We start from the raw sequence: 25,777 nt of genomic DNA on the forward strand, positions 1-25,777 counted from the left end.
TGATGGTACCTGTTATTTTTGGCCCCTGTGTGACAGAGTGTTGGACTGGATGGGCCTTTGGCCTGATCCAACATTGATTTCTCTTATGTTCTTATGGCTTGGGTGCTGAGGAAGGCTTTTTTGGATGCAAGACACAGGAAGATGCTCCCACATTGAGAAGCCAATACTGAGCACGGTGGACCAAATGCCTGCCTCTGTTGGAAGCGGCTTCCTATGTTGACTGCACCCAGTGTGGGAAGGAGCTACCTTGGTATTGCCAGATTCATCCTTGCTTGCTACCTAGAATGTTCATGCCTCTGTGGTGTTTGCAAGGTGAATGGATATGCAGTAGTCAGGATCAGGGCCTTACAAGAATGAGAGCTTGGCATTCAGTGTTCCGTTCCCACCAGGCTGAGGCTGCTGGAAGTATCTCTGCTGAGCACTTTCCTTGGACTCCAGGGTCCCCCAGCAGACTGTACCCCTGTCCCAAGGAAAAGGTTTGGTCCTCTGAGAGCTGGCTTGGCATACAGAACATCCTCCAAGGCACCCGGCGCTGGGTGGGAGCGTAAGGGCTGCCATGCTGGGTCACACTCAGATCTATCTCATTCTGCATTCTGCCTTCATCAGCGGTCAATGCAGTGCTTCCAGGAAACTCACAAGCAGGGCATAAAAGTAGCAGTCCTCCCCTGTTATCCCAGGCAGCTAGTATTCTGAGGGAGACTGCTTCTGTACGTGTAGGTTCCACTTACTTGCCATAACTAATAGTCCCTGATAGAACTGTTCTTCTCCAGGAATTTGTCCAATCCTTTCTGTGGCAGTGAGTCCCCTCAATTAATTATGCTTTAAGTGAGGGAATAGTTTTTAAGAGGTTGGCCCTGAGCATGCTGAAGACATGAAGCTGCTTACAATGGGGCAGACTATTAGTCAATCGAGGTCAATATTGTCTATTCAGACTGGCACTGGCTCTCCAGGGTTGATATCTTTTATATAAACTGCTACCCGATCCTCTTAACTGGTGATGATGGGGACTGAACCTGGGACCTTCTGCATGCTAAGCAGATCCTTTAACATTGAGCCACAGCCCCTTCTCTTGGGAGGCTGTCAATCAAGTTGGAGGAGTGATCAGGGTGAGCTATAGAAAACGTCACTTTCCCCCAGTCTCAGTCTCCACCTGTAAAACCTGAAGCAGAGCCTGGCTCCCCAGGTGGCTATTGTGGTGATGAACCAAGAAGGACTGTGAACAACAAGTAATGTAGTCGGGTCCTTCTGTGCAAAACTGCAATTGACGTATTTTGGCCATGTCATGCAGAAGAACTCACTAGAAAAAGCAATTATGCTTAGATTGGTTAGCGGCAGAAGGAAACCTGGCTGCCAAAGAACACGGTGGCTAGACACCATGAAAGTCGACACCAGCCTGAGCATGGAACAAGTCAAAGAAACAGTACAATACTGGAAAACATGGAGAGAGCTGGCCCACAGAATCACCAAGCGTCCAACATGACTGAATGGTTGACAACAACAAGAACCTTCTGCACAATCTACAGTCTCACCTCAAGAAGACAGTCTGTCTGCTGCAGAAATGAAGAGCAATGTGCCTTGCTAGTTTTTGCAACCTCTTTTCATCCACTGAGATCTGTTAGCCTCACACCCAAACAATTGGGGGGGGGATTAAAAGGCACAGCAGAAGTTCTTTGCCTTCTCTGCATGGCTTCTTTAGACCTGAACATTGGATGCTGCCTTATAACAAGCCCACTCCATAATTTAATTCCTGTAGTTCAGTGATATCTCCTCCAGGCTCTTAGGCAAACAAGGTCTTCTTTAAGACCTACCAGCTGAGAGCCTTGTATGGAGATATTGGGGAATTGAACCAGGCACCTTCTGAATGTAGAACAGATGCTCTACCATTGAGCCACAGCCCCTCTCTACCTTTCAGCTGCAGCCCCTGTGCGTGCACATCAATGGGGCTCAGTCTCCTTGTTCCCAGCAGGGAAGGGAACCATCCCTTCTCCGAACTACCAAAAAACCGGCTGGGATTAATCTTCCCCACTGAAGCTGCTTTGCAGGCATCTTCCAAGCTATGCATCCATGTGCCCCAGATTTGTCCATGTGTGTGCATTTAGAGGTGCGTAGTTCTAGCCTAGGCTAGCACAAGTTGGCTGTCTCTTTAATAGACAGACCTCCTCTGCTGTCAGGCATTTAGGTTGGGGAGTGGATGTGCGGTTAGGGTGGGTGTGCAAAAACAGGGGTGGATTCTGCCGGCACAAGTAACAGAGCGAGCAGCCGCGAGTGGGGGCGGAAGAGGGGGGCGTGTGACACACTGCTCTGCAGTCTGTGTAATAAATGGAGCCATTTGGGACTTGCTGAGGCATGAAATAACGGAGCCTTCGACAAGGAGAGAGGCAAAGAGCTGGGATGGAGGCAGGGCTCCCGAGATCTCACTCCGGGATATCCCCAGCTCTCTCTGGAGGCTCCTCAGCCTTGCCTGTGCTGGGAGGAACTGTGGCTAATTCTGCATGGCTTTCCCCTCCCTTGTTTTAGCAGACCCACGCTGGAACAGAAACCCCCCCCCCTGCACGGCAGGCTGTTTTCACTTTCTTTTAGGGTTGCCAACCTCCAGGTGGTAGCTGGAGATCTCCCGGGATTACAACTGATCTCCAGGTGACAGAGCTCAGTTCACCTGGGGGAAAATGGCTGCTTTGGAAGGCAGACTCTATGGCATTATGCATCACTGAGCCCCTTCTCCTCCCCAATCCCTGCCCTCCTCAGGCTTCGTCCCCCAAATCTCCAGATATTTCCAAACCTGGAGCTGGCAACCGTGCTTTCTTTGATCATCCGATTTTATGGTAGCCTCCACACCACATGCCACTTTTGCTTTCTTTGATCATCGGATTTTATGGTAGCCTCCACACTCCATGCCACTTTTGCTTTCTTTGATCATCGGATTTTATGGTAGCCTCCACACCCCATGCCACTTTTGCTTTCTTTGATCATCGGATTTTATTGTTCCTTCTGCATAGCTTTATGGCCGTTCAGGGGTGACTTTGCAGTCAGTACTGTTTGGATGTGGTTTTGAGCCGCACTTTTCCCTCCCAGTTGAGAAAATGTGGAGCGAATGCTAGATGCAGGATTGCCCTGTGATAAAGCTGCAATTCCCACTCATTCCCTAAGGAATCTGATTGCTACAGGGTGCTGGCAGTAGCGTTTCACTCACTGAAAGGCAGCAAGCCCGGATGGTCTGACTAAAGGGTTCTTTCCTTTTTGATCCGTTACTTCTCTGATATTTTTGGTCCTATTCTACATAGTAGCGACCTTGAGAGGTGCACTTTCAAGCTTAGGAGACCTGGCCCATAAAGAAACGGAACAATATTGTCTTGTAAAGAAATTGGAATGAGACTTTCTATTGTGGCTCTCTGTTCCTGAGGAAGGACCAGAAGTCTGAAACACTGTCTACTACCTAGGGAAAGTGTTGGATATCTACTTTGGACTTGATGCATTCTGTAGACTTCTATATTTCCTATGATGGATTTTATGTACAGATTTATTGCTGATTACATATGTGTTTCACTTTGCTGAAGTCTCTTTTTGTACATTTACTCTTGCGGGTATTCCACCACCCTCATGCCAGCACAGCAAGGCAAGCTACTGCTGGTCTATAAAATCATGAATTAGGTGCATTGCCTGCTGCTGGGCCAGAGTCTCAGAGGTGGTGATAGGCCTGGGAAAGGTCCCCCCTGCTAGGGTTTCAAGGCTGAGGTTCAATTGGAACAACACCTTCTAGTACTTCTGATGGGCTGCCACACATTAAAACAAACAAACAAACAAACAAACAGAAACAGACAACAAATCAAGAGAAGACCCAACTCTGAAAGTTTGCATTCAGCATTTGATTTGAGTGCCACTGTATGAAATGTTGGCAGATTTCGGTTGTATGTAAGTATGTGTGTTGGCTCCAGTCCAGATTCTTTCAGCACTTGGCTGCCCGCTGGATGGGGCTTCTCAGATTCGAATCACATGTGACACTAGAGATATATCCTCACATCCCAAAATGGGTAACTGGCCTACAAAGGCAACTGCGGAAGAGGAATAGGGAGGTGCTAACTCTCTGATAAGATCAGCTAGGGAGGTGCTAACTCTCTGATAAGATCAGCACACCCATGTTTTTGCCATTCTATCACACATCTGAAACCCCCAAATAAATCTCTAGCAGCATATATGAACAAAGTTTGAGTCCAGTGGCACCTTTGAGACCAACAAAGTTTAATTCTGGGTATAAGCTGATGTGTGAACCAGGAGCCACTCTCTCGGTTCTTCTGCCAACGCCTGATAGGGCTCAAGCTCTCAGTCTGGCAAAGAGTGACTTGTTTCTCTCTGTCAACATTCCAAGCAGTTTATGCTTAAAAAGCTCACCTCTTTAATCTCCGGTTCGCCTCTGGACAAGGGGAGGGAGTCACCCAGTAACAACGCTGTTCCACAGTTCAAATGTTGAAAGATCATACAAAATTTATTGAAGACGATTACAAAATCACTACTCACTGCACCCCGGCAGTGGGTATCAGACGCCCCGAGATTCACAGAGTTCCCTGCTTCCTGGCCCCCGTGGCCTGGTAAGTAAGTAAAAAAACTGCAGAAAGACATCCGATATCAAGCTGTCCCCCCCCCCAAGGGCTGGCAGCTAATTATTTTCTGCAGCTGTGGAGTTCTTATACACGAAAGCTTATACCCAGAATTAAACTTTGTTGGTCTTAAAGGTGCCACTGGACCCTGGGCAGACTGGCTGGAAATGCTTTTAATGTGAAATTGACAAAAATGATCCGGGGCAGAAAACTCCAACGAAAACCAGGGTTAAGTGCCAAGTGAGAAATCAGCCTTTGTTGGTCTCAAAGGTGCCACTGGACACAAACTTTGTTCTGTTGCTTCAGACCAACACGGCTACCCCACCTGAACCTAGCCTCACATACGGTTCTCAACAGATCTCTATGTGCTCTTACTCTCCAGCAAGGGCCAGGTATCCAAACTCCAAAATGTGGACCCTTTTACAAAGTTAATATTTATTAATGTATGAAAATTGCAAGATGGCCATTGTAAGGGGCAAATGTATCTTGCCATCCGCAATTTTATGTTTTCACACAGAAATCTTTCAATAGAATCCTTCAGTTATCTTCTGAGAATCAAATGCATTTTAGCACCTAAATTTCTCCATCATGTTGTTTGGACCTATGAAGTCCCACTTTCTTGGAATCTATCGATTCTACAGCTGCCTATTGCTGATTGGTTTAGGTTGAGTGTCCGTGGTGGGGTCCAATATGATCAGCCCTTAAGAAACCATTAAGAAACCATTGTTCAGTTGTCCCAAGAAGAGGAATGAGGGATTTCCTTTGGCCTCCCGTGTCTCTGTGTATTTTAATCCTTTAGAATATTTACATGCCATTTTCCTCCTGGATAACAGGACTCAGGCCCTGACCTCGCCCAGGGTAACCTGATCTCATCAGATCTGGGAAGTTAAACAGGGTTAGCCCTAGCTAGTATTTGGATGGGAGAAGTCCAGGGTTGTGACCTGGAGTCTGGCAATGGCAAACCACCTCTGTGTGTCTCCTGCCTTGAAAACCCTACAGGGTCACCATATGTCAGCTGTGACTTGATGGCACTTTCCACCACCAGCAGAACTCAAGAGCAGTGTTCCCTCTAAGCTGAGTTAGTGTGAGCTAGCTCACATTTTTTTAGCCTCCAGCTCACACATTTTTGTCTCAGCTCAGGAAGGAGGGCCCCAGAGCAAACTAGGTTATGCAGTAGCCAAATTGCTCGCTCACAACTTTAATGCTAGTAGCTCACGAAGTAGGATTTTTGCTTACAAGACTCCACAGCTTAGAGGGAACATTGCTCAAGAGTGCTTGACCAACTTTAAAGTCATAAACAATCTCAGATCACTGTATAATAAGTCCAAATACATCAAGACGTCCATTACTCACATGCCTGCTGTTACAAAGCTTCAATTGGCACCCAGCCCATTCTTGACATCATTCACACCTCAAAAGCTTATTTCAACAATTTAAGAAAGCTCCAGAGAAGCAGTTGATCATGCGGGAGGATACTACACCATCCAAAAAACAACAACGTTGCCTGACACAACAAGAAAAATGGGCAATCTGCAGTCCAAGATGGTAGCACCTCCTCCCTTCTCAGTACCAGGTGGCAGGTCTTTATACTACATCTAGGAAAAAGATACCCACACCTGGGTGGCCCAGGCTAGTCTGATCTCATGAGACCCTGGAAGCTAAGTAGGGCCAGCCCTGGTTGCTACTTGGATGGGAGGCCATCTAGAAAGCCCAGGGTCGCTACGCAGAGGCAGGCGATGGCAAACCACCTCTGTTTGTCTCTTGCCTTGAAAACCCCACTAGGGTGTAGAAGAAGAGATTGGATGTATACTCCGCCCTTCACTCAGAGTCTCAGAGCGGCTTACAATCTCCCCCCCCCCTCTCCCCACAACAGACTCCCTTTGAGGTAGGTGGGGCTGAGAGAACAGCTCTGAGAGAACAGCTCTGAGAGAACTGTGGCTTGCCCAAGGTCACCCAGCAGCTGCATGTGGAGGCGTGTGGAATTAAACCCAGTTCTCTCAAATTAGAGTCCATGCTCCTAACCACTACATTAGACTGGATCTCTCTGCAACTCAATGGCACTTTACAGACACACACAGACAGAGGCAGAGAGTGGAGTTCTGCAGGGGGGATTAGGAGCTGGCAATCTGTAGGCAGCAGCCTCTTTTGCAGGTCAAACCAGTTTCCTTTGCTTATATATAGAATAGGACACTTTAAAAAGTAATGGATGTGATCCTCAATTTCTCCTGTACCATAGAGCCAGAATATCAGTAAATCTGCCTTTCTCTGGCCCGGGCAGCACCCAGGGCCATTGACCCACTGGGACTTTTCCTGGGGTCCTTAATGGCCCATATGCCCCTGCTTAGAGTTAAGAAACAGGTCTGAGAAATTCCATAGCATGGCCATGGCCCTATTTCAGACACACTGATACTAACAGTGCCTTCCCAAACAGAGTTACACCCTCTTCTAGGGTCCTCAGTGTCAATGGGCTTAGAATGGTGAAAGTTTGCTTAGGATGGTGATGTTGGTGATATAAGAAAAATGGGGGCATGGGTCAGAATACAGCCAAGCCCTCTCTGTTTAATTTTGGCTCTGCCGGTCTAGTACGTGCCACCCAAAGCTCCATCACAGCCTTAGCTCAGTTCCTGTACCCAGCCGTCTCCTTTGATTAGCCCTTCTGGCAATAGGAGATTCCCTCCCAATGTTCAGCCACCGTGGCAAAAATCTGAGAGGTGCATTGTCTGTCTGCAGCTTCTGCTGGAGCAGAAGACGGTTCATTTTGCCTAGAGGCCTCTGGGAGATTCTCTTCATTTACTAAACCCACCCCTTGCTATTAATTATCTCCCTCAATACGGCTCTCGACAGCTTTATCTGAATGGCTACACTAGTATCTCCCCCGACAGGACAGCGACTGGCAAACGTGTTCAGAGGCAACGGGGGAGGTAGGCAGCAGTGCATGGTATGTGCAGCACACTGGAGCTGTTAGAGGACTCCGTTTTTTAATCCGGAAAACATAGGACGTGCAGCCACCTTGACAGTGCTTCGTATGTTCTGATTTTCATACCCAGGAATTTTGTAGCTTCATGGAGATGTGCCCAGCACCCAAAAGCTCACAAAAGGATGAAACTGGATATATTGAATGCTTTTCTTAAGACAGGGAGCAGGACAAAAGAAGGTCGTAGAGTAAACTTTGTAGCACTGGATGGGGACTTGGATCATTGACCATTACAATATACAGAACTTGGATATCTTTGGCAAGGGCTTGGGGGCATAGGAAGAAGGGCTGGGCGCATGTATGAGTAGGCTGTCTAAAGCTAAGGGGCATTGGATGGGACTGAGATGGCATGGGATACTGTTGGAATCTGCAAGTTGCTTACATTTTGGTCATTATGGAGTTGACTGTTGTTGTTACTAAACAAGTTGTTACATAATTGAGTTGTAACCCATTACAAGTATCTGTTGTCAGCCTGGGAAATTTTGGGGGTGTTACTTAGTAAAATGCGTTGACCTGTAACCTCTTCATTGGCTGTCAATAGACTGATTGGAGGAAATGCTTTGATCTTGTATTCATCTGTTTACAGGGTTTATTGCTAATTTTCTGTGGTTTGTTTTCAGACTAAGAAGAAGAAGCCATTAATCTGTATTTTTCTAGCAGTAAAGATGTAGCCTGTTTAGCTATTGTTTCTTTTATAACTTCCAATGTTCCCTTCCCTTTTGTTTTCAGTAAACTTAGAACTGTCTTCTGTATAAACTTATACACAGTGTGTGGCTCTCGTCTTTGCATTCAGCCTTTATTTAAAGGCCAAAAACCCAACAGATACAGAAGATTTGTGACCTTTCCTGCTGCAAGCTATTCTACAGTTTTATTTTTATTTATTTAGTCAGGTATTTATGCCCTGCTTTCCTCCCCAAGTGGGGACCCAAAATGGCACACAGCATGTGGAGAAACGGGGACCCACCCTCAGCCCTGGGAGACTGAGCAGTCATTCTGTGGCTCACAAGCCCGTTTTTGCCTTCCCACCCTTTTCTGGTGGGGCTATTTTCCTTCGTTACACACTGCCACCATTCACTGGATTTACACCGCCTTCCTAGAGGGACAGTGAGACCCCTCTGGCTGATTCCCCCACCTTGGGAAGTTGATACCACAATCTTTGGGCTCCCCCTGGAGAGTTGGCAACCCCTCCGATTTGGGCCTGTTTGTGTTCCCTGGCCTCATTTTTGTTTCTGGTACTGTGCCGAGTTGGGAGGACTAAGTGGTTAAGGCACACCAGGTCTTATTTAACTCAAAAAATGTTTATTTTAACTATGTACAAGTTAAGCACAGAAAATAAACACAAGCACATTAACACAACCTGGGCAGAAAATAAACACGATTTAAAACACCATTCTTCTGTCCCCTACACACCCTCACTGTCTCTGGAGGTTGTGGAGAAACCCCAGCCCTCCACTGGACTGGTCACTGGTACTGTTGCCTACCACAGTTTATAGCGGCCTGGATGCCCTGGAGTTTGAGGCAACAGGAGCCCCCACCTGTCTACTCCCTTGAAGCTGCTGTCCACGCTGATCCAAAGGACAGCCTGAAGACTGAACTCCCCCTGCAAGAGCCAAAGCCTTTTTCTCCCTGGCTCTACCCCTGGGGTGTGTCCATATATTCCTGCTCTTTTCCCCTAGCGCTTCTGGGAAATGTAGGCAGGCAAATGAGGACGTCCCAATCAACCCAGTTAGAGTTACCCCTGCAGGCCCCTGTCAGGAACTACAGGCCACTTACCCTTATGGGGAACCATTTTAAATACCAGGTACAGATGGCCTCCATCTTACACACCCAGGTAAATGCCATTTCGTTACACCGCATCTCAGCACCTTCCTTTTATCTTCACAATAACCCCGTGAGTTGAGAATTAGTGACTGGTCTGAAGTTCCAGAGTGAGTATTCATAGCAGAGTAGGGATTTGAACTGGAGTCTCATGGATCCTAGCCCAACACTGACCACTACAAAGGTTGTCCGGGTTACAAATGAAGTTTTAGCACCAGTTCTGCACTGTATTTTATCACTGTGGAATGCAAGAGAGTACTTTGGATGCAGCCAGGCCCAACTCTGCTTCTGCCTCTCTCTGGTCTGGTTCCAGATGTTCTGTCCATCTGAAGGTCTTGAGATGGTTGGGATTGTCTCCTGACCTTCCCTTGCAACTGACAGGTGCTCACTGCTCAGTTGATGACTAGGACCTGGCAAAATGCTTGGCCCAAAACATGGGTATGAAGTCAAGCTACTCAAGAGAGATGTCTAGCCCCCAAGCAACCCATGGGCCATCCAAACCCCGGGATCTGAATCCTGAGCTTATTCCAGACCACCTGATTTAATCCCCTCTCTTGGTTAGGAACATGTTGGGTGGCAAGTCTCCCAGTAACACTAAACCAGAGGTCCCCAACGTGGAGCCTGTGGGTGCCATGGTACCTGCTGACATCTTTCCTGGCCCCCACCAAGAAAGTGGGTGGAGCCAGGTTGAGTATATGCCTCAGCAGGGCTTCTGATTGGCCACTGGAGAGCTCATTGGCTGGACAGATTAAAATAATGTTGTTTCAGAGGCAGCTGCTATCAGTGTTGCTTTTATTCTGTCTCATGCGGCCAGGGGTCATTTTGTAGAAAAAGAGGTGCAGGAGCTCATTAGCATAACTCATTAGCATAACTTATTTGCATATGCCACACCCCCTGACATCACCGGAAGTGTGTCAGAAGGCAACACAGGCTCCACTGGACTGTTTTGGATTGCTAGCTATTGGGGGGGGGGGCGTGCAGATCTGTCCTCACAGAGGAGGGAGAGCTTGTACCTGAATAAAACTTGGTCTTAAAGGTGCCACTGGACTGTTTTGGGCCGGGGGGCTTGGAGGGGGGCTCTGCAGCTTACCTGGCTGCTTCTTGCTCTGACTGAGGGCTGCTGGGAGCAGGGGGTGGGGCTTGTTGCATGTGCCCGCCCCCTGGGCTCTTTACTGCCAGAGCTCCGCTCCTGTGCGCTCCTGCAGGAAATGACCCCTGCTCATGCCTCTTTCCCAATGTAGTATTTAAATTACTCCCCGTTTCCATTGCACCTCAGCTTCCCCTGTTTTTGTGGTGGCTTCGTCTCCTGCAGCAGTCACGCTATGGTCGTGCCCACCACCCTGTGTCAGAATTCCAAAGGGGCCTGCAGGCTCAAAAGGGCTGGGGACCCCTGCACTAAGTCTCCATTCCCCTACCCGCAAAATGCAGGTGGCAATGAGTTCCCTAGTGGGATGTTTACAAACCAAATGGTCAAACCTTGTGTAACCCACAGCCACTGTGAAGCACTTTGTTGCTTGTTGGTGTGGTCTATTCAAATATGCAGCATACAGCGTCAGCCAGGAACGGACGGATCCTAGCAGCAGCGATGTTCAGCAGTCTGTAAAGTAGATACCAGGGCTTTACAGTTGGTGAAAGCAATGTGAGCAATGTGGGCCACCAGGTCAGAGATTACATGGTTTAAGCAAGGAAACTGCAACTGGGAGGGAACAACCTGCCTAGAACTTTGTTTATGACCTGCCTCTGTAGGGTTACCAACCTCCAGGTGGTGGCTGGAGATCTCCTGGGATTACCACTGATCTCCAGGCAGCAGAGATCAGTTCACTTGGAGAAAATGGCCACTTTGGAAGGTGGACTCTATGCCGTCATACCCTGTTGAAGTCCCTCCCCAAACCCCACCCTCCTTAGGCGCCTCCCTCCAAATCTCCAGGTATTTCCCAGCCAGGAGCTGGCAACCCTACCTTCCTGCTGGGCTTCTGCAGCAGCTTTGAACACATGGCCATGACCCTTCCTGGCTTCTCCCCACATCTGAGTACTCCCTCCCTGTGCCACGAATGATTCTTGGTGTGTGCTCGGAACTAGCTGACCATGATAGATCTTGCCTTTTCATTTGACTTGATTTGATTTATTTAATTTGTATCCCGCCCTCCCGGCCAAGGGCGGCTCAGGGCAGCTTACAGAACCGGGTAAAACTTCCAACAATACATATAAAAGCACAGTAACAGTTAATATAAATACAATGTTAAAACCAAACATGATAATAAAGTGCTAGCATAGTACTTCACTTTTATCGTCGGCTCCATTGGTCTGCTTCAGTTGTTTTGGGGGGTTTGGCTCGGGCAATGATTAATGCCCTGCTTGTGCTTTTCTTGAGGCCATCATCCAGCTACCCATTGTTGGAAACAGGATGCTGGTAATCAGGGGTCATTTCGTAGAAAAAGAGGTGCAGGAGCTCATTAGCATAACTCATTAGCATAACTTATTTGCATATGCCACCCCCCCTGACATCACCAGAAGTGTGTCAGAAGGCAACACCCACTGCTCAGGCTCCACTGGACTGTTTTGGATTGCTAGCTATTGGGGGAGGACGTGCAGATCTGTCCTCACAGAGGAGGGAGAGCTTGTACCTGAATAAAACTTGGTCTTAAAGGTGCCACTGGACTGTTTTGGACCGGGGGGCCGGGGGGGGGCTCTGCAACTTACCTGGCTGCTTCTTGCTCTGACTGAGGGCTGCTGGGAGCAGGGGGTGGGGCTTGTTGCATGTGCCCGCCCCCTGGGCTCTTTACTGCCGGAGCTCCGCTCCTGTGCGCTCCTGCAGGAAATGACCCCTGCAGGTAATAGATCCAGTTCAGTGTGATCCTGCAGGCCTCTCCTGATGTTATGATCTCTCAGTCTGTTTGCAGGCCCCCAGGATGCCTTCCCTGGCCTGCCCCCAGAGAATGGACACGCAGCCGTGGGCGCAGACCTGGAGATGGAGCGACGCCTGGCCCCACACTGCCACCTCGGGCCTTGCTCCCCCAGCCAGAGCCAGCTGAAGTTCCAGGCTCAGCGAAAACTCAGCATTGCGTGTGTGGTCTGCTTCCTCTTCATGATTGGCGAGGTCATAGGTTGGTGCTCTGGACAGGAACTGTGAGAAATCTGTCCCCCTTCCCCAGCACACATTCACATATCAGTGGAGCCTAGTGGGGGGGGGGGAGGAAGCAGCTGCAGCAAATGTGACCATCAGAGAAAGTCATTGAGGGGAAGAGGCAGAAGCTCAAGAGGGGCTTGATAGGACTGCCAAACTCCAGGCAGGCCCTGGAGATCTCCCAGAATTCCAAATGCTCTCCAGACTAGAGGTCAGTTCCACTGGGGGAAATGGTTGCTTTGGAGGGTGGACTCTATGGCATTAGACCCCACTGAGGTCCCTGTCCTCTTCAGGCTCCATCCCCAAATCTCCATGAGTTTCCCAGCTCAGTTGACAAGGCTAGACATCAGGGGGCCCTTGGGAAGCCTTCTGGAGGTGTAAAGATTATATAGGTATCCCTTGTAGAAGAGCATCACCATTCAAAGCTCACAGTAATGTCTTTGACCCCTATATTATTGATTATTGATTACACCTGTATTCTATGCTTTCTCTAAAGAGGTCAGGGCAATGCATATGGGGATATCCTGCTTTGTTCACACAGGTATGTTAGGCTGGCAAAGAGCAAGAGAGATTAACGGCTGATATCTCCCCAGGAGCTTCAGGGCCAAGTGATGATTTTAACCCAGGACTTCCTCGTCCAAGTCCAACACCTCTAACTACCTCATGCAGCTCCTTAACTTATTAGTTTTAAGCAGATTACTAAAATATACAAAAAGCTAGACCCCATTTGAACAACTGTGAAAATTTGTCACAGATGCATAAAATTTCGCAGCTAAAAGAGAGATAGGTCTGCTATTATCTTATAATAAAAGAGGTAATATCTCCATATGATCTATATTTTGGAGCAAAGGAAGAATTAAAAGATTTCTAGGCCCAGAAAAATGATTGCATTCAAAGGTAGGCGTGCCATTCCCCCGGGGAGGGACGTAGGGGTTTGCCTGCTTTAGGGCCCCTCGATCCGCCGGCCCAGATCCGGCTGGTGGGGGGGACCCTGCCCCCAAAGTGCCAGGATTGTGCAAACATGCCTGGTGCGATGATACATCACCACGCCGGGCACATTGCCAGGGGGATGCTCTAGCACCCGGTGCACACACCAGAAGATCCCATAAAGGAAGCTCTGTCCCTCCACCAGCAGCAAGTAGGGACCTGGCAACCCTATTCAAAGGTAATGTGATACTGGGTGCCCACATTACCTGCACCACAGTTGCATACTCTATCAGAGGAGGGTATCTTAAGCTACCTTCCTTGCAAAACTCACACCTAATGAGGAACAGTGAAATATGAGCAGTAATCGGGGAGCTCTCCAAGTGGAAGAATACCAACAACTTGAGTAGAACAAACATGTTGTGCTCTACAGATTGTGCTATTATGAAACCATGACCAGTTAGAATCCAGTTCTGTAGACAAATGTGCTGTTATACTTAAATAGACATTTCTTGATCGTTTTTATGGCTTGCCATCTGGTAACTGAATAAAGGGAGTCCAAGGAAACATTGAGGAACTGTAGTCATTGCTCCACAAGTTCATCCCAGTGGGAAACTTAAGAGTCCTATCTCTGACTAAGCCAATGTAGATGTCGGAGTGTAAAATTTCAGCTTCAGCTAGGCCCGAGCTTTGAGATAGTGTTATCTCAATGCAGCTCAATTCAGCTCACCACTACACAATTGGTAATCCCACAGATGGAACGCTGGAATTTAAGAAGAATCAAAAGTCTCCCCTATTTTGTCAATCCAGATACCAGCCACATATACACTTTGCGTGGACACCTTGGTGTTAAACACTTTGATGGTGGCTGGGATATACTGAGCCCCAGATGAATAAAAGAAACAGATAATATTTGATGCCGCTGTAGCCAGTCTTCTAACAAGAGCGGCTTGCACTAACCAAGTTAATCTCTGGTTAGACCAGACCCCTAAGAATTTAAAATAGGGGACTCTTATTATGCTTGCTCTTGGGTGGACTTCTGGGTTTCCCCCTCCTTACTTCTCTATCTGTGGTCCAGGAATAGTAGTAGGGGACCACTGAGACACTTCTCTTTTGCTTTGCAGGTGGGTACCTGGCACACAGCCTGGCTATCATGACAGATGCGGCTCACCTGTTGACAGACATGGGCAGCATGGGTGTCAGCCTCTTCTCCCTCTGGGTCTCCACTCGTCCAGCCACCAAGACAATGACCTTTGGCTGGCACCGTTCAGGTACATTCACTAAATCCACTGTCCTGGGTTTTTGACTGGTCATAGCAAAGACCTTTGCCCTTATATCTCTGCAACAAAAACGGTCAGACCTACTTTAAAAAGCAACTGGGAATTCAGAGGAGTTAGCAGATCACAGTAATAGGTTACAGCAATAAATAGTAATATGATGAAGAGAGAGCCAATTTGGTGTAGTGGTTAAGAGAGCGGACTCTAATCTGGGAGAACCGGGTTTGATTCCCCACTCTTCCACGTGCAGCTCTTGGAGTGACCTTGGGTCAGTCACAGTTCTGTCAGAGCTGTTCTCTCAAGAGCAGTTCTTGGAAGAGCTTTCTCAGGCCCACCTACCTCACAGTCACAGGGTGTCTGTTGTGGGGAGGGGAAGGGAAATGAGATTGTAAGCCGCTCTGAGACTCCAAGTGAAGGGTGGGGTATAAATCCAATTTCCTCCTCCTCCTCCTGTACTATGCTGCAATAGCAGTTACTGACCTTAAAAAAAAAAAAGCCCTCAAACAACTCTCTGGTGGCACAGCAGGAGGGAAATGCAGGAAAAGATCATCTTATTGTGGAAGTACTAGATGCCCTCTTTGACCTTTGCAGTGGCCAGAGTCCAAGCAATGGCAGATGGTTGTGTCCTTGTGAACTCTGGTTTTGTGAGCTACCTCAGGGCCTCCATTAATCAGGGTTGCCAGGTCTCCCCTGGCCACCAGCTGGGGATGTGGTGGGCGGGTGGGTTAGGGTACCAGATCCAGGCTGGGAAACTCCTGGAGATTTGGGGATGGAGCTTGGGGAGGATAAGGACCTCAGTGGGGTATAATGCCATGGAGTCCATCCTCCAAAGCATCAGTTTTTCCAGGGGAACTGATCTCCGTAGTCTGGAGATAACTTATAATTCCAGGGGATCCTCAGCTCCCACCTGGAAGCTGGCATCCCTAATCCATTTTGAAAGGGGAAAATGGGTTATAAATATAATAGTAAAACAATTAAGGGGGATTGCTGTCTACAGCTCCCTTTGCTCATCCCCCCCCCCACATCCTTTATCACTTCAGTCTTTTGCCAAACTATTCAAATAGTAACAAAACATCCTAAACAGATGAGGGTACTGGGAATCATGTAAGACAGAAAGTATTTTAGCAGAACTGGCTAGATGTGTGTGTGTTTCTCTCTAGTGATCTTCAAAGCAGATCTCTCAGACATCATTTCCAGGCGAGGAGAAGTCTTAATACATCAGCACAATGGCCCTGTAAATATTTGTGGCGGATGAATTCAGGCAATTCTCTCATATTGGAGTTCAAAGAGGGCAGAGGCCTTCCTTCTGAGTGGTCGCTGAAAGAGCCAGGCCTTTCAAGTCTGGCCTTCAGCAGGGCTTCCTAATTACTAAGACAGGGAGTGTTATTAGTAAGGATAAAAGAGAACAGACATACAAGGACAAAAGGATGCAAGCTGCGCATTAAATGCTGGAATGTCTCTTTCCATGGATATCCACTTAGGGGTCCTTTTCCAATGGGGAGGACCCCAGTATTCTCCCCTAACAAAATCCTGGCTGTCAACATTTAATATGGGTGCTCTCAAAATATTACAATTATTAACATTGAAGCAGTGGTTAAAAATAACTCACAAGTATATTGTTATACTAACACGTATTGACTAACACGGAAATGATCTCCTACTCTTGGGTTTTTAGTTAGTGTGGGTATCTTTTCTTTATCCCTAGTTGTAGTCCCCCTTTCTATATTTTCTGTAGTAGTTATGTAGTCTATTAAAAAAACAATAAAATTACCCTCTTGGGGGTTTAAAAAACACACCAAAACATGGGTGCTCCCTTTGACACATCTACTTTTTGCCCTTCCTTTGGAGGTCTAAATTCGACAGCTTCCACCCCCCTTGATCATGTTGTCCTTGGCTATCTATTGGGTATCAAAAGTGGGCAGCTGGGGGAGAGGAAAGGTCCCATTTCCCCAGTAATATGGTGAAGGGAAGTCACTCCTTTTCTCCCTCATCTGTACCTTCCCTTTGCCTCAGTATCACTTCCCCTTCTGTGAAATGGAGCTACCTCCTTTCTCTGTTGCCAGCACTCTCCCTTGCCTGCCATGTGTTTAGGGTTGCCAGGTCCCCTCTCACCACGGGCAGGGGATGGGGGGGGGGAGCATTGCCAGATCCAGGTTGGGAAACTCCTGTAGATTTGAGGATAGAGCCTGGAAAGCACAGGGACCGGGGTGGTGGTGGTGGTTCAATGCCATAGAGCAGGGATGTCGAACTCATTTGTTATGAGGGCCGGATCTGACATAAATGAGACCTTGTTGGGCCGAGCCATGTGTGTCATAAAATGTAATGCCAGGTAGCAGAGATATAAACATTATAAAGGACACAAAGATCCCCCCCCCTTAAAATAAAAACATGCTTAAAACATTAGCTCTGTAAGCTGCAAACCTACTTTTGATTTATTGACATTCACCACAGAAATCTCATGCTCAGAGTTCTGAATCTAGGACCCAGGTTAAAACATGAAATGGCTGAGTGATTAAGAGAGTCTGGCAAGGCAAGCTGTGATGCAGCAGCAGCAGCAGCAGAACTGGAAGCAGGAGATGGCCAGTTCCACCACGGGCCTGATGGAAGCCTTCCAGGGGCCTGATCTGGCCCCCAGGCTGCATGTTTGACACCCTTGCCATAGAGTCTACCCTTGAAACAATCCATTTTCTCCTGGGGAACTGATCTCTGTAGTCTGGAGACGAACTGTAATTCTGGGGCATCCCCAGGTCCTACCTGTAGATTGGCATCCCTACCAGATGTGCTTCCAATCTTGTTATTCACCTTTTCACATTACTGTCATTTTCCTGCCATGGCTCACCAAACCCCCTCTCTTACAGCAATTAAGGGGGTACATTTGTTTTCTCTATCATTCCCTTATACTTGACCAGTTGGACCTATCTTTATTGTTGGCCAAAAATAGATGATTCAGAGGTTTGTCTTCACTCAGTGGTAGATGCAAAAAGGCCAAGACTGTAATTTCCAATAAAATAAAATTGTGACATTTAGCCCTTGATAATAAGTGTAACTCTGCTGGCTTTGCTTAGTTTTCCAAGATCAGGCAGCTGATGATGCAAAAGATCTCGAACTGAGACCCTGGATAGCTGCTGCCAGTCACAGGAGACAAGGCTGACCATGATGTCACTTAGAGGAGGGCAGGGAGCTGTTCCTGTTGGCAGCAGAGGACAGGACTTGCAATAATGGGTTTAAATTAAGGGCGGGAAGGTACCGGCTGGACCATAGGAAAAACATTTTTACAGTAAGAGTTGTGCAGCAGTGGAATCAGACACCTAGGGAGGTGGTGAGCTCCCCCTCACCAGCAGTCTCTAAGCAGTGACTGGACAAACACTTGTCAGGGATGCTCTAGGCCAGTGGTGGCGAACCTATGGCACGGGTGCCAGAGGTGGCACTCAGAGCCCTCTCTGTGGGCATGCGTGCCGTCGCCCCAGCCAGGCCCATACCACTATTAAAGTGTCGAATTCTCGGCCAAATAATTTTAAGTAAATGAAAGCATTTGGGATTGCTTTCCTTACTTTGTTTGGATCATCTTAAGTTAATGTGTGAGTTGTTTTTTCTAAAGTAAAACCTCAGTACTCAGGTTAAATTGCCGTGTTGGCACTTTGCAATAAATAAGTGGGTTTTGGGTCGCAGTTTGGGCACTCGGTCTCTAAAAGGTTCGCCATCACTGCCCCTAGGCTGGTCCCGCACTGAGCAGAGGGTTGGACTAGATGGCCTGTATGGCCCCTTCTAGCTCTGTGATTCTATGATGGACCAATGGACTGACAACTTCAACTTCATGTGTATTCAGGACTGAAACCATGTATTCAGTTACTTGGGAGCAAGTCCCACTGAAGTCAGTACCACTCACTTCCCGGTAAATAATCACAGGATCAGACTCTTCGTCCGGCTTTCTTATTGGGCTGCAGTCTTTGCAGTCTTTCTACATGGGCTGCAGTCTTTTGCACACTTACACATTTTTTTCCACATGTCAAGGAAATATCTCTAAACCTTGGTGTTCCCTCGTTGTAAAATGCACAAAAATGCTCACATGCATGCACAACATATTTGTATACAAGGTCCTGTTCCTTAGACATTATTTTTTATTTGATTGAGAGGTGAGCGACCATACCTCTTTGACCTGGCTTTGTTGGAAGGCTGGCAGGGGTGGAAGATCCGAGCCATTTTCCCCAGTAAGCTAAAAAAAACTAGGTGTGTTGTGCATAGGAAAGCTCTGCCATACCCTGAGAGGGCGAATATGTTGTTTTGGAAGGTTAGGTACCCTGACTGGCAGATGTATTTTTTTCTCCCCAGAGACCCTGGGTGCACTGGCCTCTGTCCTGTCCATCTGGATTGTCACAGGTGTGCTTGTCTACCTGGCTTCTGCCCGCATCATCAGCAACGACTATGAGATCGAAGCATCGGCCATGCTGGGCACTTCGGCCTGTGCTGTAGGCGTGAACATCATGTAAGGAGCTGGTTGGATGTTGCAAACAACATGTATTTGGAAGAGGAGGTAGATCTTATGGCACAGCAGCTAATCGGGCCCAGTAGACCTGATCAGGCTGCAAGGAGCTGTCCTCTTAGGCTTCCATTCAATGCATGCGTAGAACTTCCTTCTGGCAACAGCTCCATTCATTCTCCAGATCTTAGCAAGAGGACATTCCTCCCCCCCACCACCACAGAAATAGATCTTAAAAGTGCAATGAAAACATGTGACTTTATTGCTTTATAGGAATGTGTGTAAGAGAGAACACACTTTAGCATCACCACTATCCATGTTCAAATGCAGTAGACCACTGAATTTTAGATGCCCTTCCTTGAACTTCATGGAGCCATAGCAGGGAAAATCTTCATGTAGAACCCCAGGCTTGGTCATTCTTACAGGGTGTTCACCTTCTGCATAGTGTAGGGGTGAAGAGTGGCGGACTCTAATCTGGGAGAGCTGGGTTTGATTCCCAGGCAGCTGGGTGACCTTGGGTCAGTCACAGTTCTTTCAGAGCTGTTCTCTCAAGGGCAGTTCACTCAGAGCTCTCTCAGCCCCATCTACCTCACAGGGTGTCTGTTGTGGGGAGAGTTGGGGAAGGAGACTGTAAGCTGCTCTGATGTTCCCTCTAAGCTGTGGAGTCTTGTGAGCAAAAATTCTACTTTGTGAGCTACTGGCATTAAAGTGAGCGAGAGATGTGGCTACTGCATAAATTAGTTTGCTCTGGAGCCATCCTTCCTTTGTGAGCCAGAGGCTAAAAACTGTGAGCTAGCTTACACTAACTCAACTTAGAGGGAACACTGTCTCTGAGACTCCTTAGGGTAAAGAAAAGCGGGGTATAAAACCAACTCTTCTTCAAAGTAACTTCCTAGACTGCACTGAAAGAGCTTAGAACAGGGCAAGCAGGGCCGGCTCACTCACTAGGCGAACTAGGCGATCGCCTAGAGTGGGCCGGCCCTTAGGGGCGCCAAGCTGCACCCGGCCCCGACTCTGGGAGTTTCTTGATTATTTGTGTTTTTCATTCTTCCTAAAATGCATTTATTTTTAAAAATTGGTGGGTGCATGGGGGTGGCGGCGCCAGAAGGGATCCTCGCCTAGGGTGCAAAATAAGCTGGGGCCAGCCCTGAGAGCAAGGCAGCAGCCGCTCACAAGGGACAAATGATTAGCTGCTACTGCTTTGACAGACACACCCCGCCTTCATTAATACCCAAAGATGTATCCATCTTCTTTAAATTAACCTGGTTAAAATTAGCAAATGGGTGGAAAAGGGTGGGCCTCTCTCACGATCAGCATGTGGAGCAGTGCCACTTTGGTTTCCTTCGAACAGCAGTGCTCTTGGGCACTATGACTTGGAGCCCTCATGCCGCCTTCCTCTCTGCTGCCTTTAGCCTGGTGAACACTTCTGTTCTTGATGGCCAGAACTAGAGGCTGCAGGTGGCTCAAAAATGTAAACACAGGCGGCTTCAGCAGCTTCCTGGGGCTTTACCTTTCCTGGCCCAGCCCTCTCAAAAGAAGCAGCCAGAAGGAAGCCAGACCTCCGTCACCTGCCTATCACTTTGACACTGGGAATTACCACCTGCCGTCCTCTGAGATGCCCTTGTGCTTTGGAGCATGCTAGAATCCCGCCACTCTGCATGGCTATCCAGGGGCAAAGGCCGGCTACACACTGTGTGGGGCTAGGATCCCGTGGTTACACCGAACACAGGAGAAGAAACAGCCAACTAAGGAGCAGTGTTCCCTTTGATTTTTTGTCCCTACTGAGCAGACCAGTTCACATCCTGAGCAGAATGTAACTGCTGTAATCTTAAAATGGGCCATGGGCAATGCCAAGACCCTGTGCGCCTCCAGATTGCTGCTGAGCGGGTCTTCCTGTGTTAATGAGCAGCCGCTCACCCACACAGCTTAGAGGGAACACTGCTAGGGAGGGAAACAGGAGCAGGTTGATGTGAGGGAACAGAGCGGCGGGTAGTAGGAATTTCCAAGTTGGCAAGGAGAGTTATATTTGCTTCACTTCTGCAAAGGAAAACAAGAGGGCCACAGCTCAGTGGCAGAGCATGTTCCTTACATGCAGAAAGGGTCCACCTCCACCATAAAACATCTGGCTGGGGAAAAATCTCTGTCCAAGCGCCCCTGCCAGGCAGAGGAGATTCTTCTGGCCTAAATGGTCTGCCTGGGTACAAGCCCATTTCATAAGACCCATCCCACTTGCAAGTGTCTATGGTCACAGTGCTTGTGCTTCTCTCCACAGCATGGCCTACCTTCTGCACCAGTCGGGCTCCCCGCACAGCCACGGCCCGAGCACGGGGGGCTATGAGCGGATTGGCGACAGCCCCTGCGGCACCACCATACCCACCCACAGCAACACCAGCGTACGAGCTGCCTTTGTGCACGTGGTGGGGGACCTGCTCCAAAGCATCGGGGTCTTCATTGCTGCCACTGTCATCTACTTCAAGGTCGGGGGGCACACTTTATTCTCTCCCTTCCCCCAATCTTTGCATGAGGAGCTTTTCAACCTGAGTAGCCCCACTCTGTAACTTCAGCTAAACTCTTGTGCCGGGAAAAGTATGCTGGAGGAAGCAGCTGGTGATAATCCCATGTATGATTCCAAACATTTCCCTCCAGTGTTGTTCAAAGACAAAGCATTGCTTCTCAGAGGCAGACGAAGCTTTCTCAGCATCTGAGAGGGCACCTTGGTGAACCGCTCACCTACGGTTAGGAGGAGTCCATTATCATGAATGCCATCATTAACCAGCACTGTGAGAGCGAGAGGGGTCCAGAACAGCCCCTCTGCTTTCCCTGAACATCCAGCTTAGCACAGAGGGAACAGTTTCACTCCCCAGAACGAGGTTTCAGAGTAGGACAGAAGGCCCCCCCTGGCCCCAACTCCTGCTCTGACTTCCTCTCCTCTCCTCTCCGCAGCCCCAGTATAAGATAGCTGACCCAATCAGCACATTCCTTTTCTCGGTCTTTGTGCTGGGTTCCACTCTGACCATCCTGCGTGACGTCTTCCGGGTGCTGATGGAAGGTGAGAGGTCTTCTTCCATGTACCGTTTGGGATGCGTGGGTGTGGCTTGGATTGGGAAGCTGGTACAAGAGAATTAAACTCCTTTAATTTAAGGTAAAGGTAAAGGTTCCCCTGCTCGAAAGCCAGTCGAGTCCGACTCTAGGGTTGCGGTGCTCATCTCCGTTTCAAAGCTGAAGAGCCAGCGCTGTCCGAAGACATTTCCGTGGTCATGTGGCCGGCATGACTAAACACCAAGGCGCACGGAATGCTGTTACCTTCCCACTGAAGTGGTACCTATTTATCTACTTGCAATTTCTTGCTTTTGAACTGCTAGGTTGGCAGGAGCTGGAACTAGAGACAGGAGCTCACTCCGTCATGCGACACCCGGGTCTCAAACCGCTGAACTACTGACCTTCCACAGCCTGCAGTTCAGTGTTTTAACCAGTGTTTTAACTTGAGCCACCGCAGCGCCTAACATTTTTTAATTTAGCAGCCCTCTATAGACTGGGCTGTCGGAGTACAGTTGGGCTCACATGTAGTCTGCTTGCAAACTGGAATAGTTCAGAAGTAAGATTTCTGTGGCTGATTGTTTCTCCTGTCACTGAGCTGCAGCAAAATAGAAGGTGGCAGCTGCTGGAATCCTCCTCCTGATGCAATTCTTAACTACTAATATTTATTCATTTTTAAAAATCCTTCCTCATGGCAGTGCATGTGGTTCCCCTCACCTCCATTTTATCTTCACACCCACCCAGTGAGGTAGACTGACCAAGGTCAGCCAGTAAGCATTGTAGAGTAGGATTCAAAACTAGGTCTCCTAATCCATCATCGTAACTGCTATACTACACTTACCTAGCATGCACCTCCAATGTACAGAGCATTTTGCTAAGTTACATAAGTAAAATAAGTTCAAGGTCCCTGCCCCAAGGAGCTTGTAAAGGTAAAGGTAAAGGTTCCCTTGCTCGAAAGCCAGTCGAGTCCGACTCTAGGGGTGCGGTGCTCATCTCCGTTTCAAAGCCGAAGAGCCAGCGCTGTCCGAAGACATTTCCATGGTCATGTGGCCGGCATGACTAAACACCAAGGTGCACGGAACGCTGTTACCTTCCCACCGAAGTGGTACCTATTTATCTACTTGCAATTTCTTGCTTTCGAACTGCTAGGTTGGCAGGAGCTGGAACTAGAGACGGGAGCTCACTCCATCATGCGGCACCCGGGTCTTGAACTGCTGAACTACTGACCTTCCACAGCCTGCAGTTCAGTGTCTTAACCACTTGAGCTTGTAGTCACACAGAAATAGAGGGGCCCTCATTCCAGCAGTGCTATCCAGGCAAATTTCAGCTGAGCAGAATGAAAGAAGGAGAGCCCTGCTGCATCAGCCCAGTGGGCCATCCAGTCCAGCATCCTGTTTCTCACAGCAGCCAACCAGTTCACCTGGAAGGCCAACAGATAAGCTGTAGAAGCCAAGGCCACCTCCTGATTTTGCCCCACAGCACTGGCATTCAGAAGTTCGCTGTTTCTGAACATGGAGGTTCCCCTTTAATCATCTTGGCTAGTAGCCTTGGAGGGACCTGTCCTCCAAGAATACATCTAACCTCCTTTTAATCCCCAGACAGCAAAGGGATATGAGATCTAAAAGAGTAACAACAGGCCTTTCTGGGTCTTGGAAAAGCTTTGCATTCTCAGAATATGGGGATGTAAACCTAAACATTGCAACACCAAGAAGCCAAACGCACAGCAATCTCAGGCTTAAGAACCAGCATAACATCATTTATTGAAGAATGTATCCCCCACCTTTAATCTTATACTGTTTTGCAAAGACAAAAACCCAGTGAAATCCACTGAACCATACATCAGGCCAACAGGACACCCATCTTTCCCAGCAGTTTGCCAGCTACAGAAACCTCTGAGGGATGGCATCATGCAAGTCCTGACTAGGCTGCATTCAGCTGCTGAACATCCACACCAAGCCAGCCACTCTTCTGCCACAGACGCAGCAGAATGAGATGCTAGAAAGGACTGCTTCAGATTGCAGGCAGGGCACCCCATGTCCAAATATCCCAACCCTGGAAAGACTCCCTTTCAAACAGAAGACTGCCATAGTAGAGATAGTGGTGCTAATTCAGCCTGCTCTATTTACAAGGAGCACCCCCACCCTTCAAGGTACGGGGTGCATTTAAAAACCTGTACTGTGAAGTGGTACAGTCCACTCTCATACTATGGTACAGACCCAGCCAAAGAGCCTACTATTTATTTATCAATTTGTTTCGCAGAGAGCCCTAGCCCTTCGTGGGTATGGTGCCAGCGTGGAAACCAAACATAGAGGTATTTTGCATGGGCTGCAGCACAGTTTTAACGAGACCCTCTTTTGGTCTCACCAGGCTCAAATTTTAATGTCAGGCCTCTGGACAGGTGCTGTCAGTCACATAATACTGAACTACACAGACCAATGGTCTGACTCTGTACATAAAAAACCATTCCTCCATTCATCCTGCCCAAACAAGTCGCCGTCAGTGTTCCCTCTAAGCTGTGGAGTCTTGTGAGCAAAAATTCTATGTTGTGAGCTACTGGCATTAAAGTTGTGACCGAGTGATCTGGCTACTGCATAAATCAGTTTGCTTTGGAGCCCTCCTTCCTGAGCTAAGACAAAAAATGTGTGAGCCGGAGGCTAAAAAATTGTGAGCTAGCTCACACTAACTCAGCTTACAGGGAACACTGGCTGAAGACTTTTTTTCTGTTTAAATGCTTGCTTCCTTACCGAAGGTCCTCTTATTAAAGGTGCACAACAGTTCAGTTTCTTCTTCCTCCTGTCTCCCAGGTGCACCACGTGGTGTGGAATTCAAGGCAGTGAAGGAGCTGCTGCTCTCGGTCAAGGGAGTGAAGGGTGCCCACAATCTACATCTCTGGGCCCTGACTCTCAGCCACCAAGTTGTAGCTGTGCACGTGGCTATTGGTAAGCGTGGCCGTGGCACCTTGCCTTTCCCCCATCCTGGGGAGGTGGGGAGGGAGGGAAGTGGGGGGTGCCTGGGCTAGGCAGTTAACCCTCCCCAGCACCCCAACTGACCCCCACTTTGGCATTTGCTTCCAGAGCCCAGCACCGATGCGGAGACTGTGCTGCAAGATGCCACAGCCCTCCTGCAGAGCAAGTTTGGCTTTGTCTCGTGCACCATCCAGGTGGAACGCTACCTGGATGACATGGCCATCTGCCGCCAGTGCCAGGACCCACGGGATTGAGCCCAGTGCTGCCAGGCACCAGCTCCCACGCTCCCCCCACTGCCAAGCCCAGGAGGTGCCTGAACCAGGGGACTCCCCCCTCTTTCCCAGAGCCAGGGACCGTGGCTGTGTCTTCTGAGCCCCCGGATCTGGCCTCTCTCTCCCCCTCTGCATCTTCGTGTCACATTCCAGGCTGGGTGGGGGCTACCCTCCTGCAGGGGGCTATGCCCACTTCCCATGTTCATCAGCCTAAGTGTCTTTGATGTGCAAGCCTGCAGGTGCTGGGGCCAAGATAGCTGCCGCTGGGGCTGGGCCATTGGTTGGGGCTATGTGGCCATTTTTGTACACATATGTCA

At 48.6% G+C, this 25,777-nt stretch overlaps 1 protein-coding gene across 1 annotated transcript; it reads left to right on the forward strand.

The window, feature by feature from the left end:
- Positions 1 to 10,016: 10,016 nt before the first annotated feature.
- SLC30A3 (solute carrier family 30 (zinc transporter), member 3) lies at positions 10,017 to 25,442 on the forward strand. Its single transcript, XM_015415126.1, has 8 exons — positions 10,017 to 10,056; positions 12,285 to 12,488; positions 14,557 to 14,703; positions 19,039 to 19,192; positions 21,459 to 21,663; positions 22,130 to 22,235; positions 25,027 to 25,161; positions 25,297 to 25,442. Exons 1-8 carry the CDS (start codon positions 10,017 to 10,019, stop codon positions 25,440 to 25,442), a joined length of 1,137 nt encoding a protein of 378 aa, XP_015270612.1.
- Positions 25,443 to 25,777: the final 335 nt, after the last annotated feature.

The sequence above is a fragment of the Gekko japonicus genome, unplaced genomic scaffold, assembly GCF_001447785.1.
Source record: "Gekko japonicus isolate JY-2015 unplaced genomic scaffold, Gekko_japonicus_V1.1 scaffold63, whole genome shotgun sequence".
Classification (NCBI taxonomy): Eukaryota; Metazoa; Chordata; class Lepidosauria; order Squamata; family Gekkonidae; genus Gekko; species Gekko japonicus.

Bases quoted from the DNA above. Each gene is read 5' to 3' on its own strand.
- SLC30A3 (XM_015415126.1), top strand. From the start codon at position 10,017: ATGGTACCTGCTGACATCTTTCCTGGCCCCCACCAAGAAA. The intron at 14,704-19,038 runs GTACATTCACTA...TTTTCTCCCCAG, and splicing joins CTTTGGCTGGCACCGTTCAG to AGACCCTGGGTGCACTGGCC. The intron at 19,193-21,458 runs GTAAGGAGCTGG...TTCTCTCCACAG, and splicing joins GCTGTAGGCGTGAACATCAT to CATGGCCTACCTTCTGCACC.